General features: G+C 34.6%; 1 protein-coding gene across 4 annotated transcripts in view; it reads left to right on the top strand.

Annotated features, from left to right (window-relative positions):
- Window positions 1-23,204, top strand: part of MAPK10 (mitogen-activated protein kinase 10) — a 340,107-nt gene that overhangs the window by 170,497 nt on the left and 146,406 nt on the right. For 3 of the 4 annotated variants that reach the window (XM_037163882.2, XM_053666317.1, XM_053666319.1), the window contains exon 3: window positions 13,919-13,990. In XM_037163882.2, coding sequence (XP_037019777.1) covers window positions 13,925-13,990 — 66 coding nt within the window. In that variant the 5' untranslated portion in view covers window positions 13,919-13,924. Of the gene's footprint in view, window positions 1-13,918; window positions 14,018-23,204 lie in introns of those variants that run through there. The other variant, XM_053666318.1, reaches the window with a different exon arrangement.

Here is a 23,204-nt window from a genome sequence, read left to right as displayed (position 1 = left end):
ACCACTTCAACACACGAGACTGGCTGGGAGTGTGGAGGAGGGCTGGCTGGGCTCCCATGGGCAGGCGCTGAAGATCTGGAAGGATATTTCAGGACCAGGGGGTTCACCCTGAGAAGTCTGGGGTCAAACTCAAAGCTGGACTCCACAGCCTATAGCATGAGAACTGGAAAGGAACCCATATAACATCCAGCTGTGAAAAAACAACATAGTTTCTGTCTGCCAGGGAGAGACAGCGGAAAACGCAGACAGCCTCTTAAAGGGCCAACACACAAAATTTCATTTGCAGTCACTTACCCTGGGTACTGGATGAGGGAGAGCAGAATGGACTAGAGATGCTTGAGGAGAGTCTGAGGTTGGTGGGTCTGGGGTGAGAACTGAAGGAACAGCCACCAGGATCCCTGTGCTGAGTCATTTCCCATGTTGCAAAAGTCATATTTTTTAGGCAGAGCACTCCTCTCCAAATGGCATCAGCCTGAGGGGAAGCTATAGCTCCACCTGCAAAAATTACTCTGCCACATCCTGTGGAGTTTAAACTCAGCTGAGAATTACAGCTTGATTCATTTTACACCAGATCAGCATGAAAGCTGATCAGTTTAACAGCTAAGGCAGAAAATACAAAGAAGCAGCCAAAATGATAAGACAAAGAGAGAGGCCCCAAATGAAAGAACAAGAGAGTTGTTGAGAAGAACTAGAAATGGAGGCAAGCATTTATCAGATTGAGAGCTTAGAGTAATGATTATAAGGATACTCAACAGCATTAAAAAAGACATAGAAACTATACAAAAGCACCAGTCAGAAATAAACAATGTAATATCTGAAATAAATAATACACTGGAAGGAATAAACAGTATGTTAGATGAAGCAGAGGGTCGAATGAGTGATTTGAAAGACAAGGTAGAAAATAACACCTAGGCAGAGCAGCAAATTAAAAAATAATGAGAGCTTAAGAAACATTTCAGACAACATGAAACATAATAACATCAGCATAATGGGAATAACAGAAGGAGAAGATAGTGAACAAGAGATTGAGAAACTGAAGAAATAATGAAAACTTCCCCAATCTGGTGAAGGAAAAAGACACACAAGTCAAGAAAGCTCAGGGAATCTTATACAAGTTGGGCCCAAAGTGGCCTACACCCAGACACAACATAATTAAAATGAAAAGGCTTAAAGACAGAGAGAGAATCCTAAAAGAAAAACAGGTAGTTATATATAAGGGAACACCAATTGTAGTGTCATGTGATTTGTTAACCAGAAACATTTCATGGCAGGAGGAAGTGGTATGAAATACTCAAGGTGATGAAAAGCAAAGACCTACAACCAAGGCTACTTTACCCAGCAAGGCTATCATTTAAAGCTGGTGAGAAATAAGGAGATTCCCAGACCAGGAAAAGCTAAAGGAGCTTGTTAAACCAAACCAGTATTGCAACAAATGTTAAAGGGCTTTCTTTATGAAGTAAAAGGAGAAACGAGAAAGAAATAAAAACAGAGGAAAGTAGTCTAACAATAAAATGACACTACCCCCATATCTATCAACAATCACCTTAAATGTAAATGGCTTAAATGGTCCAACCAAAAGACACAGGGTAACTGAATGGATAAGAAAATAAGACCCATATACATGCTGCCTCCAAGAGACCCATCTCAGATTGAAAAATACACACAGAATAAAAGTGAAGGAATGGAAAAAGATATTTCATGCAAATAAAAAGGAAAAAACTGGGGTACCAATACTTATATTTGACAGCAATGATTAAAATCAATACTATAGTAAGAGACAAAGAAGGATACTACATAATGATAAAGGGAAAACTCCAACAAGAGGATATAACCCTAGTAAACTACTCACCCAACATAGCAGCACCTAAATATGTGAAGCAAATCTTGCTGGGGATAAAGGAGAGACCGAAAGGAATACAGTCGTAGGTGGGGATTTTAACATCCGTTGACTTCAATGGATAGATATTCTAGACAGAAAATCGGCAAGAAGACAGTGGTCTTAAATGACACACTAGATCAAATGGATTAAATTGATCTCTCCAGAGCATTTCATTTCAAACTAGCAGAATATACATACTTTCAAGAACACCTGGAATGGTTTCTAGGAGGAACTACAGGATAGGATAGAAAACAAGTCTCAATAAATTAAAAAAGATTGAAATCATATCGAACATCTCTAACCACAATGCTATGAAACTAGAAATAAATCACAAGAACACTGAAAAACATGCAAAGACATAGAAGCTAAATAACATGTTATTAAATAATGAATGAGACAACAGCAAGATCAAGGAAGAATTCAAAAAATACCTTGAAATAAATGAAAATGAGTACACAACAATCCAAAATCTGTGGGACACTAGGAAAGAAATCTTGAGGGAAATTCATAGTAATACAGGCCTATCTTAAAATATAAGAAAAAACTCAAATAAACAATCTAACTTCACACTTAAAGAAATTTTAAAGATAGCCTCTTCAACAAATGGTGTTGGGAGAACTGGACAGCTACATGCAAAAAAATGAAACTTGAGCACAGACTTACACCAAACACCAAAATAAATTCAAGGTGGATAAAAGACTTAAATGTAAGTCGTGACACCATTAAAGTCCTAGAGGGGAACATTGGCAAGAAAATCTCAGATATTTCACGCAGCAACTTCTTTACTGATATGTCCCCTAGAGCAAGGAATGTAAAGGAAAGAATAAACAAATGGGATCTCATCAAAATAAAAAGCTTCTGCAGGGCTAAAGAAAACAGTATTAAATTAAAAAGACAACCAACTGTATGGGAAAACATATTTGCCAATGATACCTCAGACAAAGGTTTAATCTCCAAAATATACAAAGAACTTACACGCCTCCACTCTAAGAAGACACCCAACCCAATTAAAAAATGGGAAAAGGACTTGAACAGACACTTCTCCAAGGAGGACATACAGAACATCCAGAGACACATGAAGAGATGCTCAATATCGTTAGCTATCAGAGAGATGCCAATTAAAACCACAATGAGATACCACTTTACACCAGTCAGGATGGCTAACATAAACAAAGCAACAAACAACAAATCTTGGAGAGGTTGTGGGGAAAAGGGGTCCTTAGTTCACTGTTGGTGGGATTGCAGACTGGTGCAACCATTATGGAAAACAGTATGGAATTTTTCTCAGAAAAATAAAAATTGACCTGCCTTTTGACCCAGCAATTCCACTGCTGGGATTATATCCTAAGAATCCTAAAACATCAATATCAAAGAACCTATGCACCACAATGTTCATAGCAGCACAGTTTACAATAGCCAAGAGTTGGAAGCAACCTAGGTGCCCATCAGTAAATGAGTGGATCAAAAAATTGTGGTACATATACACAATGGAATTCTATGCTTCAGAGAGAAAGAAGGAGCTACTACCTTTTGCAACAACATGGATGGAACTGGAATGCATTATGCTGAGTGAAATAGGCCAGGTGCTGAAAGACAAATACCATATGATCTCACCTTTAACAGGAAGCTAAACAACAAAACAAACAAGCAAGCAGAAAAAAAAACAAAAACAAAGACACTGAAATAGAGAACAAGGGGATAGTGACCAGAGGGGAGAAGGAATGGAAGTTAAGGGGAAAGAGGGGGAGGGATTTGGAGGAACAAATAGGAAGGACACAGGGACGAGAACTAAGGGGAGTGGAAATGGGAGGGAGGTGGGGGGCAAGGGGCAGGGGAGGCTGGGATGGGAAAAATAGACAAAAAACTGTACTTGAAAAATAACTAAATAAAATTTTAAAAAATAAAATAAAAAATAAAATAAAAAATATTTTAGAACTAGAAAAAAAATTTTAAGTTCCTTTGAGATCAACAAAAAACCCCAAAGTGAGTAGAAGGAAGGAAATAATAAAGATCAGCACAGAAATAAGTGAAATTGAGTCTAAAAAACATGATCCAAGGAATGAATCCTGGAGCTGGTTCTTTGAAAAGATAAACAAGATTTACAAATTGTTTTTCTTGATTAACCAGACTAATCAAGAAAAAAAAATGACCCAAATAAATAAAATCAGAAATTAAAAAGGAGAAATAACAGCTTATACCAAAGAAACACAAAGGAATTCAAGAAAATATTATGAACAACTATATGCCAAAAAACTGGGAAACCTGGATGAAAAGGATAAATTCCTAGAAACATACAATCTTGTAAAACTAAATCGGGAAAAATCAGAGAATGTGAATAAACAGATTACATCTAGTGAAATTGAAACAGTAATCACAAAACTCCCAATAAGCAAAAGCTGTGGCCCAAATGACTTCATAGGTATATTTTACCAAATATTCCAAGAAGAGTTAACACCTCTTCTTCTCAAACTATTTCATAAAATTCAAGAGGAGAAACTCTCTTGAATCAAGAGGCCCAAACTCTCTTTATGAGGCCAGCATTATTCTAATCACAAAACCAGATAAAGACGTTACAAAGAAAAAAATTATAGGCCAACATCCCTTATGAATATAGATGCTAAGATCCTCAACAATATATTAGCAAACCAAATACAGCAATGCATCAAAAAGATCATATCCCATGATCAGGTGGGATTTATTTCAGGAATGTAAGGTTTGTACAACATTTGCAAATCAATACATATAATTTAACATATAAATAAAATGAAGGATAAATACCACATGATTATATCAATAGATGCAGAAAAAAATTTAATAAAGTTAGCACCTATTTTGATAAAAACTCTCAGCAAAGTGGCGTTAGAGGGAACATACCTAAATATAATAAAGGCCATATATAACAAACCCACTGCCAGCATTACACTCAATGAGCAAAAAATACAAGTATTCCCCTTAAGATCAGAAACAAGACAGGTATGTCTACTTTCACCTCATTTATTCAATGTAGTACTGGAAATCCTAGCCACAGCAATCAGAGAAGAAGAAAAAAATGGTGTCTGTATTGGAAAGAAAGAATTAAAACTGTCATTCTTTGCAGATGACATAATACTTTACATAGAGAATCCCAAAGATTCCACCAAGAAAATACTGATGTGGACAGCGGCCCTCAGTGCCCACATCATTATGGATGAAATGAGACATTCACACAGACTATTGAGTCCGATGGAGGAAAAGGGACAGCATGGCTTTTCTCTTAAGTGGAGCAAAAGCCATGGCCGTTGCTGTGACTGGCCTTTTTTGGGTTTCTTGGTACATTACATGATGGTCCTCATTTACTATCCACAGGTTGCTTTAGGTGGTTACCTTTTACAGAAAACAAAGACGCCAGTGCTGCTAATCATATCACAGAAGAGGGATATTTGCAAATGAAAAGGGCAAAAGTGGTTGAACTGGTTACACTCATCCTTGGAAGGTTTAGTGTGGATATTAGGAAGTTACTTTACAGTAAATGTTTGCCACTGGGGGCTGGGCCCACACCATGTAGAATGGTCTACAAAATACTAGAATTAATAGATGAACTCAGTAATGTAGCAGGATACAAAATTAATATGAGAAATCAGTTGCATTGTTATATGCCAATAATGAACTTACAGAAAGGAAAATTAAGAAAACAATACAATTCACAATTGCTACAAAAATAAAATACCTAGGTATAAACCTAACCAAGGATGTAAAAATCCTATATTCAGAAAATTATATGACACTAAAGAAAAAATAGAAGATACAAATAAATAAAAGTACATACCATGTTCATGGATAGGAAGAATTAACACCATTAATATGTCTATACTACCCAAAGCAATCTATAAATTCAACACAATCCTTATCAAGATTCCAATGATGTATTTCACAGAACTAGAACAAATATTTCAAAAACGTATATGGAACCACAAAAGACCCGAAATAGAAACAGTGATCCTGAGACAGAAGAACAAAGTTGGAGGAATCACACTACCTAATATCACATGATTAAATAAGGCCATAGTAATCAAAACATCATGGTACTGGCATAAAAACAGACATATAGATGAATGGAATAGAATAAAGAGCCCAAAAATAACCCCACACTTTTATAGTCAGTATTTGACAGAGGAGGCAAGCATATACAATGGGCTAAATATAGCTTATTCAATAAGTGGTGTTGGAAAAATTAAAGAGAGACATGCAGAAAAATGAAAACAGACCACCTTTTTGTACCACACACAAGAATGAATTCAAAATGAATCAAAGACTTAAATATTATAGCCAAAACCATAAAAATCATAGAAGAAATCATAGGCAGCAAAATTTCAGACATTTCTTGTAGCGATATTTTATCAGACATATTTCCCAAGGCAAGAGAAACGTAAATAAATAAACAAACAAACAAACAAGCAAACGGGACTATATCAAACTAAAAAGTTTTTGCACAGCAATTAAAAATATCAACAAAGATAACAGGACAACCCACAGACCATATTCCCTGATGCATCTGGTTAGGGGGTTACTATCCAAACTTTATAAATAACTTATAAAACTCAACAACAAGGAAACAAACAACCCAATTTTAAAATGGACAAAGGACCTGAATAGACACTTCTTTAAAGAGGACATACAGATGGCAAATAGACATATTAAAAGATGCTCAGATTACTAATCATCAGAGAAGTACGCAAATTAAAACCACAATGAGATATCATCTCACACCAGTCAGAATGTCTATCATCAATAAATTAACAAGTGCTGGCAAGTTCATTAAAGAAAGGGGATGCTTTTGCACTGTCGGTAGGAATGAATATTGGTGTAGCAACTGTGGAAAGCAGATCCAAAATTAAAAATGGATCTGCTTTTGACTGAGCCATCCCATTTCTGGGCATATATCCAAAGGAACCCAAAACACTAAATTGAAAGAACATAAGTATCTTTATGTTCATTACAGCATTATTTACAATTGCTGAAATATGGAAGCATCCCATGTGTCCATCATTAGTTGATTTGGATAAACCAGCTGTGGGGCATTCGTACAATGAAATACTACTAGGCCATAAAAAAGAAAAATTTACCCTTTGTGGCAGTGTGGGTGAACCTGGAGACCATTATGCTAAGTGAAATCAGCCAGAGAAAGACAAATACCATATGATTTCACTCCTGTGTGGAATCTAATGAACAAACTGAGCTAACAAGGAAAGTAGGGACAGACTCGAAATGGAGAGCAGAATGATAGCTAATGGGGTGGGAGGTGAGAGAGTAAAGAAATCGAGCAAAAAGGCAAAAGGACTCAGGGACATGGACAACAGTGTGGTGATTGCTCAGGGGGGTGGGGGTATAAGGGGACTAAATAGTGACAGGAAGCTAAAGAATAAAACAAACAAGCAAACAGAATAAAAACAAAGACACTGAAATAGAGAACAAGTGGGCAGCGACCAGAGGGGAGAGGGAAGGGAACTTAAGGGGAAAAAGGGGGAGGGATTTTGAGGAACAAGTATGAAAGACACAGAGATGAGGACTGGGGGGGGGAATGGAAGGGAGGGGGGAGACCGGGAGGGGGGGGGGGTGGGATGGGAGAAATAGATAAAAAAAAATGTACTTGAAAAGTAACTAAATAAAATTTAATATTAAAAAAATAGTAATGGGAAAATACAATAAAGATTAAATTAAAAAAGAAAAAATGTAAACGATTCTGACAAAAGTAAACAAATTTTGCAATGTAAAATACAAGATCATTTACAAAAAATGCCTTTTTTAAAGAAATGAACTTTTATGAAAAGAAAATTATAATTATGTCACTTTTATAATTGTATCAAAAATATAAATGCTAAAGAATAAACTTAAAATGTAAACTGTAAACTCCAAAATCATTCCTGGGATATATTAGAGAGTACTAAAATAAGTCAACAAATTTGCTGTTATTATGCAGAAATACAGTCAGCATAATTAAGATATCTTTTCTTCCCAATGTGATGTGTAGCTCAAGTGCTTGGGTTGGGAGGGGGATAACAGGAGTGAGAAGGTGAAGGGTTAAATTGAGGAACATGTATAAAGGACCCGTGGGCAAGGACAACACAGGAAGGACTGAAGGTGGGAGGGGAGGTGCCCAGGGCAAGGGAGAGCAACAGGGAAATATGGGCACAACTGTATTTTAAAAACAATAAAAATAATTGAAAAAATCCAATAGGTGTTTTTTAAATAGGATGATTTTAAAATTCATGTGAATGTATTCTTGAATTGTACAGTAAACATACATAATTTCATTAACTAATGCCATCCCAATAATTGGAGGGGCAGAAAGAAGAGCTTCCAGGGGAGTGGGTACCATTGTATTTCTTGAAGTGGGTGCTAGTTGCACGGGAGTGTTCATTTTGCTAAAATTCATCAAATTGTAGATATAAGATATGTGCATAATATGTAGATTATACATCAATAAAATATAGTAATAACAAAAAATTAAAATAAAATTCATGTATAAATGCAAAGATAGAATAGTCCCCTGAATTAAAAAAAAAAGAAAAAAATTGGAGGAAATATCCAATTTCAAGACTTATAAGGCTACAGTAATCAAGCAGGATAGTATTGGAATAGAGATAGACAACAGATCAATGGAATATAGACTGCAATCTTGAAAAAGACCCACACTTGTGCAGTTATTTGATATTTTGAGCAAAGCAGCATGGCAACTCCATAGGAAAGGAAAATCTTTTTAGCAAGGATAGTTGAGCAGCTGGTAGCCATGAGGAAAAAAATGAACCTCAATTTATACATCATGTCATGGATTAAAGTTAGAGAGTTTTCATAGACCTAAAAGTAAAATAAAAAATGTAAAGCTTCATGAAGAAAATATGGTAGAATATCTTTATGAATTTGGTGTGAACAAAAGCAAGAAAGGTCTAATAATAAAAGGAAACTAAATGATAAAATAAATTTCATAAAAATTAAATATTATTCAGTAAAAGCCAGCATTAATAAGCTGAATATGCAAGCTACAGAAAAAATATTTATATTGAAAAATACATATACCTGACAGAAAAAGTTATTTCAAATGAAGAATATCTACAATTTGAAATAAAAGGACCACCCCTTCTTGCCATATATTCCACCATGAAATGGGCAAAATACCTAAAAAGACACTTGACCCAAAGAAGATAAATAAATGGCCAGTAATCACAGGGAAAAAAGTTCTCACCATCATTAATCATCTCAAATAAAAAAATAAAAATAAAATCATAAAATATTAGTAAACACCTGCTGGAATGATTAAAATTTAGAAAACTGATAACATCAAATATCAGCAAGGGTGTGAACCCCCCGGATATACACACATTGCTACAGGGGGTAGACAAGGACCGTGTCTGGCACTTCGTTGTAACTTAAACATGTTCCTATCCCATGATGCAACAATTCCTTTTCTAGGCATATTTTTAAAGAGAAATGTAAACATATATTTGCAAAAATACATGTACATAAATGTTCATGCAGCATTATTAACATCCAAAAATAGAAGCACCTGAAATGTCCAAAGGCAGAATGGACAAACTGATACTTTATTTACTCAGCAATAAAGAGGAATAACTACTGATATGCCAATATGTATGAATACTAAAAGCATGTCGCTGAGCAAAAGAAGCCCAACAAAAAAAGAGTACATACTGAATCGCTTCACTTATATGAGTTCTAGGACCAAAAAAAGTAATTCATAGTAAAGCAAAGTCAGAACATTCATGCATGAGGGGTGGGGAACTAAGAGGTTTCCAGACTATTTATCTTCATTGGAATGTGAGTTACATGGATCTGTGCATTTGTTAAAACTGTATACTTAAAACTGCCCATTTTTGCTGTGTATAAGTTATATCTGAATTCAACTTAAATTTAAAAAGTTTAAATAAGAAATAGAGGTAAAAAGCTTTACATAAATCTTATGGAAATGCAATAAAATCTCATATTTAGAAATCGAGGGGTAAATTGTTTCTTTTGTTGTTGTCCTGCGTTTTACTTAATATTTTAGGAATTTTATCTTATGGGAGAATTTATTTTCTCATATAATAGAAAGTGTAAAAGTAGAAAAAAATCCAGAATTTCTTTATTCAGTAGTTTACTGGTTTCATCAAACAGTACTATTGTCCCGTGTTACACTCCTCAGCATTCGTTTTTAAGATCATTTCCTGTTACTGGCTATTTTGAATGCATTTGTACCCGACATCTGTACATAGACTACAATACCCAGTGGAATGAAGAACCACAGTTTTCTTGTGTCACTTGAACTTTATTATGAAATAGTTCAGACATATTAAGTAGCATATAATTAATATATGTAGGGCTTAAAAATAATAATGAAACAAACATATATGACTTCACCACCCAGCTAGAAGAAATAGATATAAAGCATACTCTTGAGCCCATCAGTAGATGAGTGGATACAAAAGTTGTAGTACATTTATACAATGGAATATTATGTGCCCATAAAAAGAAGGAGCTTCTACCTTTTGTAATAGCATAGATGGACCTGGAGATTGTTATGCTGAGTGAAATAAACCAGTTGGTGAAAGACAAACCATGTGATTTCACTTATATGTGAAATCTAATGAACAATAAAATTGACAGACAAAATACAGAGACATGAATACTTGAAACTGACAGCTGTCAGAGGGGAAGGGTGTGGAGGGACCTGATAAAAGAAGGTGAAGAGATTAGCCAAAGAACATATGTGCATAAACCATAGACACAGACAACAATGTGGAGATGGTCAGATGGAAGTGGGGCCGGGACTGAGTGAACATGGGCAAAGGGTGGGGAACGGGGACATCTGTAGAGAGTCAACAATAAAAATAAAGTCAAATAAAATAGAGTAAAATACAATAAAATAGTAAAATACAATAAAATAAAGAACATCTTGGAAAACCCTGATACACTCCTTCCTGGTGGCATTCTTCCCGTCCCAGGAGAGCCAAACAGTCTGTTGAAATTTGCATTTTTTTAATTCTTTTGATTTTCTTTATAGTTTTGTCATAGCAAAAAAAGTATTCCTAAGGAATAAATATTTAGTTGGGCATATTTTGGAACTTTCGTAATTTAAATTAACATGAGTTCTTTTCATTTGTTTAACATGATTAAGACATTTTGTCATGTTCAGATTTTTTTTTTTTAATTCGACCATTTGGCTGCTATATGGTATTGCACTAAATGAATATACCATGGTTTATTTATACATTGTTCTCTCTATGAATATTTTTTCAGTTTAAATTTTAATTATTTGTTTCGTTATTACAAAAAATATTCTAATGAACTGCCTTTTACATATATCCTGGTGACAAAACACAGAGTTTCTTTGGGGGTATGTGTAGAAGTGGATTGTTGGGTGGTAGGCAATGCACTTCACTATATAATGCTATTTTCCCTCTAAATTGGGTTGTTCCAGTTGCCAAACCTGTCAGCAGTGTATACATATTTCCACCTTATCCATCACTTCAAAAATATTGAATGTTATCATAGTTTTCAGCTTTTAACAATTTGATGAGTGTAAAAGAGTATCTCAATGCCATTTTAATTTATACATATGTTTCTTTTTCTACTAAATGTCTTCCATATTTTTTGCTCACTCTTATTTTTTCTTGCCCATTCTTTGACTTTTTCTTCTTGTCTTTTAGCAGCTTTTTATAGATTCTGGACAAATCTTCCACTGATTATATATATTTCATATATTTTCTAAATTTCTGGCATACTTTTTTCTGTATTGGATTTTGTCATAAACAGAAATGATAAATTTTAAATAGCCCATTTTCTTAATAATTTTCTGTGTACTTTAACATATATATTATTTATGATATATTTCTTATATATTCACCTACATTCCCTTCTATAATATTTAAAGTTTGGCCTTTCCTAAAAATTTTAATCCTTCTGGAATTGTTTTTTCATATAATATGAGCTGGGGATGGCCAAGAACTCTGCAGAGTCTGAGATGTTACAGTCCTTGCAAATTAGCCTGCTGAGGTTTCATGGCTACTGGCAGAAGACACAAGATTCCTGGGTTACATCAATAGCAGTAGCTAGAGTGTCAGCATTACTGACAATTTCTCAGACCCCAGTTCTCAGAGGGTGCCTCAAAGAAGGTCAAGCAACTACTGCACACACATTTATGTTGTAGAAGATGAACCCCAACCTAAGGGAATCCAAATCTTTTATAATGGGTAACAAGCATGCCTTACCTTTGCCCCAGTGGGGACACCTTATCTATATTATACTGGGAAGTAACCAAAATTGGCCTTTGCTTCAGAGGCAGATACAATCTTACTCTTCCAAGGCTGTTTGTTGTATAACATTCCTTAAGAAGATTGTTTGGAATAAAGGTGACTATTGCTTCTGTTGGAAAGTCATGAAGAAGTGTGAGAGACCCATGGAGAATTGTTTACCAACAGGGATGAGCTTTCTCCCTCCACTCCCCCGTATTCATGACCAATTGTCTCGGCAAGATTTAATGCATAGTTTTTTTTATCCCTAGATATCTTTAATATAATTAGGCTTAAGTGACCATATTAACATAATATAACATAATCAGGTTTCCATATATGTATATGTGTTTCTGGGCTCTCTATTCCTTTAATCGATGGTCTACTTCTGCATCAACCCTACATAACTTTACTTAGTAGAACTTTAAAATAAACCTTGATCTGTGGGAGAGCAATTCTCTCTTACCTTTCACAGACAAATGCCCCCCTTGTTCTTCAAGAATGTCTTACATATACTCATTCTTTCATTCTTCCTTAAATTAAAAAAATCTGCACAAGTTCCAATATAACACATTTTTCCCTTGCCATCCAGACCTTCCTTCTGGTATTGTTTTGCTGGCTTCAGAAGTTTGTTTAAAACTTCCTATCAGAAATTTTTGTAGGTGTCTCTAATGGGACTTACCACCGTAGACAGGTTCTAAGCTTTATTTCCTGTACTCTGCATGCTGTTCTCTAAAAACTAAAGTTCCAGTCTTCAGACATCAGCAGATAGTGTGGGGACAAGTGGCAGCTTTAGCTCATTTACTTCTCTACACGAAGACTATGCTTTCACATTGTCTTCAACACCTCAGAAATTTTCTTGCCTTTTTTAGGCAGCTCAACTATGTACTTTAAAAGGTAATTTCTATATTTCATCTAACTTTTTGACTTTTGCTTTGAGAGTGGTTTTCAGGATATCTAATCTTTCACATTGCCAGAAACAAGTCTTGTATCAATATGGTTTTAAAATTCTTTAATCTCACAGAATTGTGTCTTGTACACAATAAACATTCAATAAATTTAACTGAACTAACTAAGATTTCACTTGGGTTTCTCTCATGCTGCCTCATCATTCCCAATAACCCAGTGTCCAATTTAGCATTTATAACATTAGATAATTTTTATTTTCTCCATAAAACTTTGGAGAATTATAAAATATTTCAAACATACAGAAAATAATATAATTCAAATATTTATACTTACCATGAAGATTAAACAGATGTTAATATAGTGCCCTATTTTCTATAGTCTGTGGTTATATGGTTATTAAACAAAGCAAGGTATATTATCATAAGCTCTTGTGCAATTATTCCGATTCCTGAATGTAATTTTATTATAAATTACATTGTAATTAATAGTTCCTTTTTCTGTAATAAACATCCTCATATAAACTCTTGAAAACATATTTGGGAATTCTTTAAATTAGAAGCCTACAACTTAAATTGCTGTATAATAGACAGGATACATTTACCTTTAATTCACTAGTATACCCAAATTCCCATTTATTTTCTTTATGATTATGATGATGTCAATCATTACATAAGATAGATCATTTTTACTTCATCTTATTATTTAATATTTATAATTTGTGAAAAAAATTTAATTGTAGTCTGAATAAGGATTATGCTGAAATGTTGTACATAACACCTTGTATATAATTCAAATTATATTAAAGTTTATAGTATTTAATAATGAATAATTAGGTGACTTGGAAATTCATGCCCCTCCTTCTTTCCTATAGGTATTTATGAGCCTCCATTTACTATACTACTGCAGTGAACCAACCTTGGATGTGAAAATTGCCTTTTGTCAGGTGTGTGTTCCTTACAGGTAAAACAAGGTACAGTATATTCCCTTGTATTTCCATTTTGCCATTCCATCCTACACATGTTCCACACCAACTTAAGTATAATATGTAATATTGAAAGTAGCATACAAAGTAGGAATGGATACCGAGATTTTTTTGTTTCTAGTTAATTTAATTTAGAATAGGAATGAAAAGAATTTAAAAAAATTTTAAAAAGATTTTATTTATTTATCTTTAGAGGGGAAGGGAAGGAGAGAGGGAGAGAAATATCAATGTGTAGTTGGCTCTTGTGTGTCCCCTGCCGGGAACTGGCCTGCAACCCAGGCATGTGCCCTGACTGGAAATCGAACCATGATCCTTTGGTTTGCAGGCCCATGCTCAATCCACTGAGCTACACCAGCCAGTGCTGAAGAGAATTTTGAAAAATAATTCTAAGTATAGTATTTAATCACTGTGTAAAGTCATTTCTGGCTAGGTTTCACTTATAATTAACATTTTTAATATTTCTTTTTAAAATTTTGAAATAAGGCTTTAATCATGAAAAGAGCTGAAGTCTCTGTTATTCCTCATCCTAAGGGCTGATGAGCCCCAAGTGGAGGAGTTCCAATACCCATATGCAGTAACACACAGATCAGTAATAAAATCTAAACAACAATAATGACAAATAAATAATAAATTTAATAAATAAATCTCACCTATAAGGATCAGTAAGAAAGTGTCAACAATGACTGGTAGTGTGAATGGATCAAGTAAGATACTGTTCTCCTGTATTCATAGGAACTCTGTTCTTAAGAAAGAGGCCGTCCGAGGTTTCTATGCTTGTTACATATGTTTAGGTATGTTTAGGTATGTTTAGGGAAGCCCTAACCTAAGCCTTTTGTCAATGTGCAATTAATAGTGCTCCCTTTTATTTTCAGGAATGGTTCTTGGAAAATAAATTTTATGGTAACTCTGTTTACACCCCAAGCAGAGAACTTCACATCAGTCTCTCTGTAATGATTTCTGCTGTGTTTTCTTATTTAACGGTGCTGCAAGTAGAGAATGATACATGTCCACTGAAACAAGGTTAAAAAAGTTATTCTGCAGCTTCTATTATTTTAATACAGTCTTTTCTGATTCTATTAATATTTTATTATTATCAAAAATATACAAAAATATAAAGGTAAACAAAACATTGGTGCATTTACTCTCCCCAAGCTTGGAATTGCTATGAAAAAGTAAAATGTGTTACCTGCTATGAATAAGATTTGTTGATCTGCCTCATCTCCCAGACCTCCAGATGTAGTGACTGAAAGCTCAAGGCCTATAGATAACTTCTCTTCTCTTATAAGAACTCTGGATCTGCACAAGACATCTTGGCTAGAAATTGTAGATCTACCACTCATTAGCCATTTACTTGTAACCTTGAGCAAATTGGCCTCCTGTGCTTGTTTCCTTATGTGGGAAAAGGGGAAAAATATGACTGATCGTCTACAGTTATGAAAATTAAATTAGTTGGTATTTGCAGAGCACTGAGAATAGTGCTGGAAAATATGTTTGTAAAATAAATAACCACATTTTAAATACATTTACATTTATTCTTCTGGAGTTCCCATTGAGTTCCAGTATTTTAGTTACTATGAATATCTTGAATACTTCTGCAGTTATATGTCCTACCTGAACCTTTCCCCAAAACCAGACTTGTAGATTCAACTGCCTGTTCTACATTTCATCTCTGCTTACATGTCTAAGGGGGCATATCAAACTATGCACATTCCAAACCAAGCCCTTGATCTTTCTCCAAAATTCCTCTGTTCTAATTAAAAAAATGCTAAATTCATCTTTACAGTGGCTTAGAACAAAATCTTTGGAGTCATTTTTGGGCAACACTTCACATCCAATCTGTCAGCAAATTCTGTTAGCTCTACATTCAAAATGTATCTGGAGTCTCATCACTTCTTGCCATTCTCGCCATTGCCAGTCTGATCTAAGAGACCATTACTTCTTGTCTGGATTATTGCAAGAGCTTCCAATTTAACTCACCCCCAAAAATAGCACTGGAAACAGTAAGAGTGATATTTGGAAAATACAGGTGAGATCATGTCATGCTTTGGCTACAAACAAAACAAAACAAATATTTTTCAATGTTTTCCCATTTCACTTGTAAAAAATCAAATGTTTATAATAAATAGAGAAGCCTTTACCATATAGCCACTAGAGATGCCTCCCTGAAATGTCCTTCCTTTATTATTCACTTGGCCCACTTCTTCACCCACTTCAGGGCTTTGCTTAAATGTCATTTTTAAGGGAGATTTTCTTGACTATCCTATTTTAAATTGCCTCTTCTTATTCTACACTGCCAACTCAGCTTCCACGCCTTTCTTTTTTCCCCACTATAACAAGCTTTTTATTTATTGGTGAGAGGAGAGAGGAGAGAAGCATCCTGTTTTTCCACTTATTTATGCATTCATTGGTTGATTCTTGTATGTGCTCTGACCAGAGATAGAACCTACAACCTTGGCAAATTGGGACGACACTCTAACTGACTGAGGTACTTGGCCAGGGACTTGTTTTTACATTTTAGATTTTTGGAGAGGTTGTCTGCCATCCCCAAACACTAAATTCAGAAGCTGACTTCATATAAATGTGGTTTAAGGGATTCAGTAGATTGACCATGGGTATATTTGAGGGTCTTGGTGTTTTTTAAATGAATGGTCATATATGGTTTTGAAATATAAACTAATAAAACTTTTCTTCACTAGTTTAGTTTTTCATGTAACAGGGAAAGAGAATTTTTTAGCTCTCTCTTTAAGGAGTTTCCTGTCTTGTGTATTATATAAGGGAGCACATGTCTGACTTTCTTCTATACCTGCTTTGATATATTTCATTTAATTTTGCATTCATTTTCTAAAATCCCAATATGCATTGTTTAGTGCATGGACTGTCTGTGAGTGAGTTACTCAAGACACAGCAAACTATTATAGAAACACAGCACATGGTGAATCATGAAATGAATCATTTACATGTATATGCTCCACATATATACTCTCAGGATAATAACAATTATGTATATATTCATTACTTTTATGAATAACAATATATATATGAACAATATATATATATTCATTACTTTTATGAATAAATATTTCATGTTGCTTAACAATAGTTTTTTTTCCATATGCCTACATGTGAGAATGCCTCTATAGCAAATTTCAAAATTTTAAGAGTAAATTTAGTGTCAGATTTATGTCTTATTTCTTGGGTAGATATTTTTCTAAAATATGACATTTTCTAAAAATGTTTTAAATAATTCAATTAATGAGTAGAATCAGCTATGTTACTAGAGATTAGCTAACAAATAATGTAAAGGTCATAAGATTAGGTTTTGTAATGATGATCTTTTCTGTATTGGTTAATGGTATGTGTTTGGATTGCTTGAAGCACAAAAGGTTGGACTTGACTTGTTGTTGAATGGTCTTAACCCAAATATTACCCAATGTAGCTTATAAATATTACAAGATTAGTCATGGCTGAGGTATTAATAAGATTAAATGAAGTTATTGCATATATCTTTCAAAATAGTTGAGCTGTAAAATATCCCAGAATATCTGTGATTTTCAGTGTATGGTTAATTATACTCTATGAGAAAAGTATCACCTTGTATTTTTTGTCTTGATCTATATTGTATTCTTAAATAATCAACTAAGTGTTTAAATGCACTATTTTAATTTTATTATTCTTCTGATGTGAGGCTTTGAAAAATATATTAAGTGATCATTTTGCTTTTCTGTGGAATTATCTGTGCAGATGAATTTTTTAGTAAATGAAAAGGAGTAATGTCTGTTTTGGTTCTGGGTTCAAAATTTAGTTCTAGTCTAGACTGTGTCACTCAACACTTCTTTTGTTCATCTTCTCTAAACATGAGTACTTATTTGGTTATATACTCTATATATCTCTAACTTATACCAAAAAATGTCAAGGCAGTTAAAAAAGTATGTATTCAAAAATATGAAAACCAAGACTTTGGAGAATGTGGAACAGCTAAAGTTTAAAACTAATTAGGTCTTTTTATAATTGTACAATGAAAGAATGATAATATGATTATATTTAAGAATAATATTCTTTATGTGTAAGTGAAAACAGGGCATGATTCATATTCTTAAAGGTAGCATTCGGTAAACTGTAATTTTTCCTTCTAAAAATCCAAAGATATATTTCAGAGGTAAGTCAGTGAAATCCAGACAACTAACTTTAAACCTTTTCATTCTTAAGTGACTTTTTACTATGCTTATGATAAAACAAAACCTCTTACACCCACCCTGTAAAATTTATCTTTTTTAATTCTTATTTATTTGTCTGGAAATTTTGACCTGCCTTGATTATATAATATCATTTATTATTGCTATTTTGTACTTCTTTTTTTATTGTGGAAAAATTAGGGAAATGATACCTAAATTCATGAAAAGATGAATTTAGTGTGTTTAGCTTAGATCATTGTGACAGTTGTTAAGATCATTGTGATAACAAAGCCAGCATTCCAACTTGGATGATCTAAGAGAAAATTTAATATTAAGCTCCATGGAGGTAGAAGCTTTATATTATTAGTGCCTACAACATTGCATGGTACTTTTGAAGACCAAAGTAAGTATTTGTTGAATGAAAAACATACCACAGCAATAAATAGGCTTTGAATCTCAGTGACTTACCTCAGCAAAGTTTTATTTCCTGTTATACAAAGTTTAGTACAGGTTACCAAGTGCTCTCATTTATCTGAGGAGTCAAAAGTTTCAGCTTCTGCCATCATGTGACTCAGGAATTTAGGCTTTTGTGAGCTTGTGATATTCTAGCTAAGATACCAGTGTGTGAAAAGTGATGGATTGTGGGGGCATGTTGGTGACTCCAGCCACTTCTGCTGTTGTCCACTTGCCAGCAATAGTTACATAGCCCCAACAAGACTGCAGGGGAGGCTGGGAAATGTAGTGGGGCACACAGATATCCCTAGTCCATTGCCCCTACCATGGATGAAGACATAGAAATGAAATATTTTATTACCTGACCATTCTGAACCCCAGGAGTTACATGCTAAATTTATAGCAGTACCATAATGCTGTGGAATGGCATTATGGCTTAGGCCAAATTTGGTTAAAACATTCTAAAACTGCTAATTAGCTATGTGTCTTTAAATATTATCTAATTCTCAATAATAATGATAATTGCAGTTACAGTAATAAGCTTTGTTGAGAGTTTTCTGTAAGCTCAATGCTAAGAACTTCACATAGATTATCTCATGTAACACTCTCACTGATGAAAGGGAGCAGATTACCCTTATTTCATAAATAAGGTCACTAAGGCTAAGGTTGTAAAATAACATGCCCAAGACTTCTCAATCAGGATTCTTGGATAAGGCTGGGTTTTTATCCTTTGCTAAAACTCTCAGTCTAGGATTTCTCAATTGCAACTGAGAATACTAATTCTATGTGCCTCCTAGAACAGTGCCTGGTCCTGTGCTTATATCAGCCCCATGCTTAGCAGATCTTCAAGCAGTACAAGTTTCCTTCCATCATGTATGAAGAACTGGCAGGCAAAGCCATGCCTGCTCTACTATTGATTTATGTGCTTTTCAACTTAATTGACAGTAATGATTAAACATAATTTAAATCTTAAAGTTTTTACTGTGTTATTGATTTGTTATAAGTCATTGATTCCACAGAATAGCTGTCTTTGGGCCCATCCAATACAACAGTTACATACATGCCAGGCTCTAACCCTCATTAGGGAGTCACACTTCAAGAAACAGTGGAGAAAATATGCTCTTGACAGAGCAAAGCCTAATTCTAAATGTCATTAAGTATTGTTGTCTCACATCTCCCCCTGTAAAAACTAATATGTAAACAATGTGATTCAGATTTAAAACAGGTTAAACACTTGCTTTTGAACACATAACAAACAGAAAAGCAGGCATTGTTTCTGGGAACTTCATGTAACAGTCTTGGAGTGGCATCATGAAGGACCTCAATAAGCTAGGCATAACTGTGAGAATGACTAGCTCAATATCATTTTTGCCAAAAGCAGAATCATCACTTTAGGCAGAGACTTTCAGAATCCAAAAGACAACATTAAAAGAATACAGGTTGACCAGCTGAATTTCTGGAGATGCATTTTGTAGCTAATTTCTTTTGGCTGTCCTATTGAAACAGATTAATGTAATGTCATAACACCTTTAATAACACCTGGCATACAGTAAGTGTTCAATAAATGTTTAACAAGTAAATGAAATTAGGCCCTTTAAATTTTATGCAGTTCTGAAAACCCAGGTCTTCATCACCAACACCAGATTGTCTGCTTCAACTCTGAGTTGTTTAATGTTCAATTAAATTCAAACTCTAGATTGAGACAAAAGGTAAATAAAAGGAGGACATGGTATTTATTCATTTCTTTTGATTTTCTAAGCTCTATTCCCATAGCTCACCTTGTCATAAGAAATCAACCTCATTGTTCTAAATTATTTTGGCTAAACTAGCAAGTGAGTTAGTTTAAAAAAAGGAAAAAGAACATTGTGGGGGCGACTTTCCTTGCAAGTCCCCCCGTGTGCCACGGATGAAAGTAAACATGACCGAGACATGATATGATCTGCTTGGGGAGGAGAGGTGGCCAGTTTCTTAGGGGAAAAAGGCTTTGAGCCCCTTCCTCCAAGTGCTTTTATTACACAGGAATACAGGGCGGCAAGGATCAAACAGTAGATAACATTTTGAAGAAATTTGAGGGCTTAGTCTGAGTCAGAGTCTGTCAGGAACAGAGTTTTAGGATTTCCTACATGAACTCTTAACATATGAATGAAAGCACTCTTAGCAGAGCAGATTTCAAATGTTTATCAGGAAGTCTTTGTGATGCTAGATTTTTCCCCAGGACACACTCTAGCAAGGCAAGGAGCTGCACCCCTCCCCATCAGGTATTCAGGCTTAAGGAGATTAGAACCAGGAAGCACTTCTCCCAGAAGACATGGGGACTCGGGCTATCTCAAAGCCTGGCGGGGAGGTAGGCGAGAGTCTATTGCTCTTTGTTGCAGCCTCCCGAGTTCTTCCACGATGGCCTCCCAAGTGATCCAGTCTGGCTTAGGTTGCCCCCCTCTGTGAGGGGTCTTACCCATCAATGACTTCCCACCATGCTTTGGGGGTATGGAGGAAACTGAGGCAGCATTTGGTACTAGAGACAAGCCTTGACTCTGGTGGCTCAAATTCCAGAGGTCACTGACTCATCCTTAGCCCCAGGGAGTAGAGTTACAATACCTGAAACCAGGCAGAATGGTCCACAACAGAACATGTTTTAGAGTTGAATAACTTCAGTTCATATTAATTCAGACCACTAATTAATAATTCTAAGACTTCGAGCCAATTAATGACTCTGCATACCACTTTTCTCAGCTGTTGTTAGTGTTAATTACAGTATACAATAGAACACAAAGTTCACCTTTAGTGAGTAAGCAATTAATACTGGTTCACCTTTCTTTTCACGTCTTTGATTAAAAAATATTGTATCTAATGCCTGTTGTTTGATTCCAGGTTTATTATAGAAAGAACTATTGAATACATTTTTCCTGAAATTAAGTGGTACAGAAATTTCACTTTTCATATGAACTTGTATGATGAATGTATGAGATTATTGAATCAAAACTTGCCATTCATTGTGGTTCTGTTGTGTTGAGATTATTTTTTCCTTTGGCTTCCAGAAGCACAGCACTAAGTTTTGTGCTCCAGGCAGTGGATATTCATAACTTAAGTCTTCTGGTAAAATTGTCATCTCCCAGCCTGTGATTTATTTGACATTTTTTTCTTAAAACTGGATTTAATGGTTTTAATGTTCCTCTATATTCTATGGTGAACTGCACAAATTTTTTTTGGATCTACACAGAATATACTCATACATAATAAGTAAATGAAAGGATTAAATAACTAGTTCAAAGTTTTGTTGCCATTGAGTAGAACTAATCCAGGCATGGTGCCATTTTCCAGCTATATCATTCAAAAGAAGCCAAGGATGCTTAACCTCTAAAAATTCTTAAACCTTAATGTTTTCTCCTCTCCTCAGAAATTAATTAGCAGTAACATAGGGGAGTCATGCATAAATGAAAATTGGGAGGGAGTGCTTCTAGAATACAGTTTATTTAATTTGAGAAAAATGCAGTCAAAACTTTTGACACCTGCAGGATAAGGTCAGTAATATGGGACATTTTTTGCAAAGCTTCATAGCTAAAGCTAGTAACTGAGCTGATGAAGGGGACTCATCACCTTTAACCCATTCACAAGGCCCTTTCTTACAGGTCTACATGGAATGCAGTCTTTTCTCAGAGAAGATTATATTCAGACTTTCTCTCTGCCTACCAAATAGCAGTGGAAAGAAAGCCTTCTTTTAGTTCAGCTTTAAAATTTTTTAGCAGATGGGAGATGGAGAGAAAATGAGTTCGCTTTGAATTTTTGCTAAGAAAATTCTGTTATATTCATATAAAAATGATTGTTGAGTCATTTCAAATACAAGGTTAATATTCAGTGGAGAAATTAGTTATTTAAAAAAATGTTTTGATCAATAGAATAGACTATTCTAAACCTATTGTTATTTTGTACCATACTGATCTTCAAAAGTTACCATTGTAGTGATTTATAATTTTTAAATACATTACTTCTTCTTTTTAATTCACTGTTAACCTACATTTAATTTCTTGTCTGGAAAGAGACTTTCCATTTCGATGAGCATTTATGAATACCTGTGAGTTTCAGTCATTCTTCCCAAATGTTTTAGCATGAATTTAACATACAGAGGTGAGGGAATGCTTATTTTTAAGAGCTAATTGAGAGAACCCGTCAGGCACTGTATTGCACCCTGAGATAGGGGAGCACGTCCCTGTGCTGGGGCCAGGGCCTGCTTAAACAGCTGCTAATAGCAAGGAGAGTCATCCTAATAATGTTTTTAACATCCACATCCTTAGTTTACTTGGTTTGACCTGCATTGCTTCCAGTTTTTACCTCTCCAAATAACTCTCTTTAGTAGTGACATCTCTTATTTCTCCTATTTTTAAAGGCTTTATTTATTTATTTTTAGAGAGAAGGAAAGGGAGAGAGAAAGAGACAAAGAGAAACATTGAATGGCTACTTCTTTTTTTTCTTTTTTTCATTTTTTTTAAAGATTTTATTTATTTATCTTTGAGAGAGAAAGGGAAGGAGAGGAGGAGAGAAACATCAATGTGTGG

The sequence above is a fragment of the Artibeus jamaicensis genome, unplaced genomic scaffold (genome assembly GCF_021234435.1).
Source record: "Artibeus jamaicensis isolate MK-2021 breed Jamaican fruit bat unplaced genomic scaffold, CSHL_Jam_final contig_452, whole genome shotgun sequence".
In the NCBI taxonomy this organism is placed as follows: Eukaryota; Metazoa; Chordata; class Mammalia; order Chiroptera; family Phyllostomidae; genus Artibeus; species Artibeus jamaicensis.
This window is presented reverse-complemented; position numbering and strand designations above follow the sequence as displayed.